General features: G+C 39.9%; 1 protein-coding gene across 1 annotated transcript in view; it reads left to right on the forward strand.

Moving 5' to 3' along the window:
- Positions 1-5,927, forward strand: part of LOC104956991 (heterogeneous nuclear ribonucleoprotein L-like) — an 11,733-nt gene that overhangs the window by 559 nt on the left and 5,247 nt on the right. The window contains exons 2-5 of the mRNA XM_010784582.1: positions 838-897; positions 1,291-1,523; positions 1,639-1,760; positions 2,314-2,512. Coding sequence (XP_010782884.1) covers positions 838-897; positions 1,291-1,523; positions 1,639-1,760; positions 2,314-2,512 — 614 coding nt within the window. The remainder of the gene's footprint in view (positions 1-837; positions 898-1,290; positions 1,524-1,638; positions 1,761-2,313; positions 2,513-5,927) is intronic.

Consider the following 5,927-nt stretch of genomic DNA (forward strand, 5'->3'; position numbering starts at 1 on the left):
ACACACAGACACACACACACACACACACACACACACACACGCACACGCACACGCACACGCACACACACACACACACACTAGGAAAAAGGGCTTTTAAGAGGCTATTTCAATTGTGAATATGGCCCTAGGCGCTGAATTCAAAAATGTGATCCTATCCAAATGTTTAGCAAGGTGAGAAATCAAGACACATCTGCAAAAAGAGTTATAGAAACATAGAAAATGTAATAACTATTTAAACATGCAAACATAGAGAGGAGATATGTATCATGTAAACACTCCAAACCAGGATACTAATATGCATTTGAACACACTCATGTACTTAATAAATATATGTCATACAACATAGGTTTCAACCTAGTCTTGTTAGATCTGTATTTAATGTGATCCCTCCAGGTGTGTGTTTTTTTCAGTAAAATGCTCAACTGCTTTGCACATGTCGTCCTAAAGGCACGATATAATGTTCTAGTTATGCATTCACATCACTAAATGGCGGCAGTGAGATGCAGATAAATGATTCCTGGTGTGAAGGTTGACTTGAGGTGGATCTCAGTGAGCTCTGCCTGGAGACTCAGAGGTTAAACTGCAGCCTGAAGGTGGTGCTGAAGCTGCTGCTGGGGAGGCTGAAAATAGATTTCCATCACAGAGGAAGCGCTCACTTTCCCCACCCGCTGCTAAACCCGACCATTACACCAAGACACATTTCACCCTGTTGTGTATGTATGTGTGTGTGTGTGTGTGTGTGTGTGAGAGAGAGAGGGAGAGTCACTGATACTAGCAACAACCTCTCTGTCAGCTGTTATTAGGTTAATAAGGTTTTTGTGTTTATGTGTGTTACAGAGCGGGGGAAAGGGAGGCAGCGTCAGGCCATCCTGGGCGAGCATCCATCCAACGGCTATGGTACAGTCTGTTTTCAAAGATTCAAAGGCTTTATTTTCATATGTAAGGTAGCTACATTGTAGTTATTAAAGATACGTTATGTTGAACATCTTAAGTCCCAGGCTCCTTCAACAATCCAACATAAATATATATAAGACATAAAACAATAAAACAAATAAAAAACGAACTGCAAATAGTGAAATGTGGTCTGATTTGCCAAATGGAGGGTGAGGTAGAGCTTTAAATCCATGTTGGAAAGGGGAATAAACATGGTCCACCATGCTGCTTGTATCTCAGCTAGTGTCTCAGCTTACCCCTCTTTTCTACCCCTTTTCCTCCTGATCCCTGCAGTGTGTCTAAATGTTATAATATGAGGTTTATGGTCTAACCTTGGAGTTGTGTGTATCTCGTCAGGCCAACACTGCCCCCTACTGCCTCTGCCTGGCAACAGCAGGTACAGGAGGGGCAGTGAGGAGGTGCACGACATGATAACCTACCCACTGCTACACCATAAGACCTCCTCTTCCTCCTCCTACATGGACCATCCCGCCTCCAGCTCAGTGGCCATGGTGAGCGGCCTCCATCCTGCAAAGATGAACTGCAGCCACATCTTCAACATCTTCTGTCTTTACGGCAACGTGGAGAAGGTGAGTGAGATTGGGCTCATATTTTGGAATAAACAGGAAAATATGTAATTGTGTCACCTGTCAAAAGTGTGGAAGAAATAATCTTAAATCCTGACCTGATTGGTTGTGTTTGCAGGTGAAGTTCATGAAGAGTGTTGCTGGCACGGCGTTGGTGGAGATGGGGGATGAGTACGCTGTGGATCGAGCTGTGACTCACCTCAACACCATCAAAGTGTTTGGCAAAAAACTCAATGTCTGGTGAGTCCTGATATCTTAATGCATGCTGACCAAAATGACTCTTACTGATTCTAACAACCTGCTGACCTTTCTTTTTGCTTGCAACCATCAGAACAAAATGTCACTGAAATACAAGTTGACAGAATTGAATATGATTTTATAATAGTGATAGCAAACTATGAGAACAAGATAATCAATACATATCTGTACCTGTACTATGTTATGTTTTTCTTTACGGTATATGCAATCATGAGCCCAAAATATCACTAAAATATGAAAAAAAAAAAAAAATCAACAGATAGATATTGAATAGATTTTGATGATCTTCTTCTTATAGTTTGCTGTCACGATAACAAAGTCATAATAATGTATGTACAGTATATATTTTGTTTTGCTCTTTAACGACTGGAATAATACTACTGCCAACTGTTTATAAATTATACCAAAAAAAGCATTCAGTCTTGTTTTTATTCAAATGTTCTGGTAATTTAGTACAACTATTTCCTACTTTTGGTTTTGCATGTTTTTGTTTATACTGTCTCCTTCCATCTTTTCTCCCCCCTTCTCTTCTCAGTGTGTCCAAGCAGCAGGCGGTGATTCCCAGTCAGGTGTTTGAGCTGACGGACGGCAGCAGCAGCTATCAGGACTTCAATCTGACCAGAAACAACCGCTTCAGCAGCTCACAGAGCAGCAGGAACATCATCCAGCCCCCTGCCGCCGTGCTGCACTTCTACAACGCCCCGCCCACCCTCACCCAACACCAGCTGCACAAGGTGAGGTCACACCTGCATGAGGGGTTTTAATGGTTTGAAATGTTGGATTAGCTTTCTGAAGAGGTGTAAACTGAGAAACTAATGGGGCCCAGGATTGAGCTCTGTGGGACACCTTCAGTAATTAGATGCAGTTTTAAGAGCACTTGTCATATTGAATACATTTGTTTGGAATTTGAGATGTATTTTCTCAGATATTAAGGATACTTCTCCACATCAGATATCCATTGTATGTTTAAAGTGGACCTATCATGCTATATTTGAATTAATATATTGTAGGGCCATACCTATATAAAACATGTCTGTGAAGTTATTTTTTTCAAAATACCAAACAGATCAGGCATTTTAGCCATGCCTCATTTCACTCTATTTGCTCTATTCCAGCGCTGTCTTCACAAGGGCTGATTCTGTGGCAAATGAGCTGCTGCTGACCACGCCCCCCTGCAAAGGGGTGGGGCATGGCACGAGCGTCATGTTACCATGCCTTTACCATGCTGTTACCATGCCACGCAACCTCTCATTCCCCTGATAGGTGGAGAGTTGCCCATATAGGCGGAGCACCTTGTTTCTGACGTTAGAGATATTTCAAATCTGGATCAGTCTGTATCAGATCCGTTGCAGCCCCGTTTTTAGAGATTTGGGTATGGAGGAAAGAGAGAGGGTTGTGTTGTGCTGACACACCGCGGGACAATTATTCATGTATAAAACACAGTACGCAAAAGTGCATTTTGCATGATAGGTCCCCTTTAACTTCAACCATTTAAGTTTAAAAAACATCAAAACAGCAGCTGTCGAATCATTGATCTTTAACATCAATATCCTCTAAGCAAAATAAAATGTATCAAATGTATGTTTTTATCTATATGTGTTTTGTTTCTATAATAATGGTACAGATGTNTTACAATGACCAATTACAGGGACATTCTCCCTGGAGTAACTGAGGGCTAAGTGCCTTAGTCAAGGGCACACAAGTAGTGGTGTTCCAGGCGGGATTTGAACTCGCAACCTTCCGATCATCAGCCCACCTCACTATCCATTAGACCAACAAAAGAAAAAAGATATTATATTTTTTTTATTTATGAGATCCATTTGTAGTGGACGATGTATGGGAAACACTGCACAACATTTCCAAGATAAACAGCTGGCTTCAATTTCCAAGCGTTAAGGTCCGCAGTCATCCTTCCAAGATGGAAACACCTATTCCTACGTGCCTGCCTCTTCTGATTTTGACGGACGACAACAGATATATAGCACTCTAATTGTGATGTTAGGTTGATAATTATATCAAAGTAGGATATATAGCTTGATTTCTTGGGAGAAAGCAAGCAAATGTAAGTACAATTGGACATTCATCACTAGCTTTAATGGAATGATCTTTCGTGTCATAGCCACATTTTCCTGCAATTGTGAAAATTTGACAATGAGATTTGCAGTTGAATGCTGCTCCTTGGATTGAATCGTCAAATAGTCAACTATTTGGTGTCACCTTTAGAGCTTTATCTAATGTCATGAGCCGTCTTGTCTTGTCTTGAAGCGTTCTGCTTTGCAAAAGTTCATGTCTATTTACTTATCTTAAAAAGAAAAAAAACATACCCATGCTTCATCTATTTATAAAGTCTTCACGTAGTTGAATGCTAGCACTATAAATCATGTTAGGAAGCTTATGTATAACGCGAGTGCAGCTCCGTGATATCTGGAGAGGTTCCATGGGGTGGATCACTAATTCAATTAGACACAATGAAAAGCACACAGCATCCCTCACAGGGACTGCTGGATGCCTTCCATCCATTCTTCTACACTTTATTAGATCCAGTTGTTGTAAATTAGATTCCATCTCAGTGGATTCAAATCGTCTCGCCCAGGGAATGTTGTAATTCCCAGCTAAAAAGGTCAGTAGGAATTCCTCCACCAATGACCTCAGTAAAAGCAGGTTGTTGCGGGATTGGGTCAAGAATTGGCATGCAGTACAGCAGACCCCATTTCAAAGTGAGAGTAAATATTATCAAGTGAGGTGAGACAGAGGATTGTGATCACTCAGCCATGTCTGACAGTGTTATCATGGCCATTGGTAACAGTGAAGGGCACTATGTACACAGCTTTCCCTCCCAGATGCCTATAAATCCAGAGGCGTTTACAGGCAGGACAGAGGCGTCGGTGTGCATGCTAACAGCAAGTTTCTATAAGGGAAGATCACACACCAACACACACAGATGCTCTCATGTAAGCACACACCATATGCATAAACACACATACACTCACACTCACATTGTGATGCAGAACAAACAAAGTACACATATCTGCTTCTGTTGCTAGGATACCAGTTCTTCTGGCTCCTAGTAAGTAAATCAGGTTGACTTGGCACAGACGGTCGTGAAAAATTAACACAAGCTGTAACAACAAAGTAAAAGTAACTTCCAACTTAATGGAATGGGTGCCAGGTTCATTCAACCGTCTGGATAGACTGAATATTTTCAAGCCCCTATATTTGATGGCCAAAGTATGTTTAGTTATATTAGACATGTAAGACATTCAGAAGATATAATTTAATGTGACTCTAAGCTGCCTTTATAACTGTGTGACTTCAATAAATGAAGACACTAACAAAATGAAAAAAAATAAAGCATTTGTTCACTCATTAACAGTTTAAGATCATTTGAGGTCATTCCCACTCTAATGTATTTTTTATATTGCTGTGAAAACATCCTGCAAATCAACAATTTATTTACTTTTCTCACCAAAAACTTAATTTCCGGATGATTCATTTAAACAAATCATGATAGCATTATAATTTACCTTCACATGGTAATAATCTTTACTGAATAGAGCTTGAATGTTTTTGGATCAGGATAAATTATATGATTTATAAAGAAATTAAGCTTACTTTCCATTAATATACCTGAGTGACCCGCTTAAGTAGCTGTGGGAAACAATTGTTAAGCAAGGGAAAGCAAGAGAAGAAACACTGAAATAAGCAAAAGCTCTGTGGCAAAATGTAATATCGTTGTGTAATCATAGAAATGTTTTGAATGTTATTGCTGCCATCCAATATTGTGTTGAACGATAACCCTTTTGTACCGCCCGAACTAGAAACTCAAGTCGCTATTAAATAAATGAAGTTAAATAATCACTGAAATGAAGTTAAATTTGAAGTATAAAGCAGCATAATTTAAATATTAATAACATTGCATTTAGCTGGCGCTTTTATCCAAAGCGACTTACAATAAGTACATTCGACCAGGAAGATACAACCTTGAAGAAAACAGAATCATATAAGTACATCAGTTTTCATAGAGCCAAACATTTCAAGTGCTACTCAACTGGCTTTAGATAAGCCAGTCCTTTATTAGCATATACAGTGGGGCAAAAAAGTATTTAGTCAGCCACCAATTGTGCAAGTTCTCCCACTTAAAAAGATGAG

Source organism: Notothenia coriiceps, unplaced genomic scaffold, assembly GCF_000735185.1.
Source record: "Notothenia coriiceps isolate Sejong01 unplaced genomic scaffold, NC01 NC01_scaffold00026422, whole genome shotgun sequence".
Lineage (NCBI taxonomy): Eukaryota > Metazoa > Chordata > Actinopteri > Perciformes > Nototheniidae > Notothenia > Notothenia coriiceps.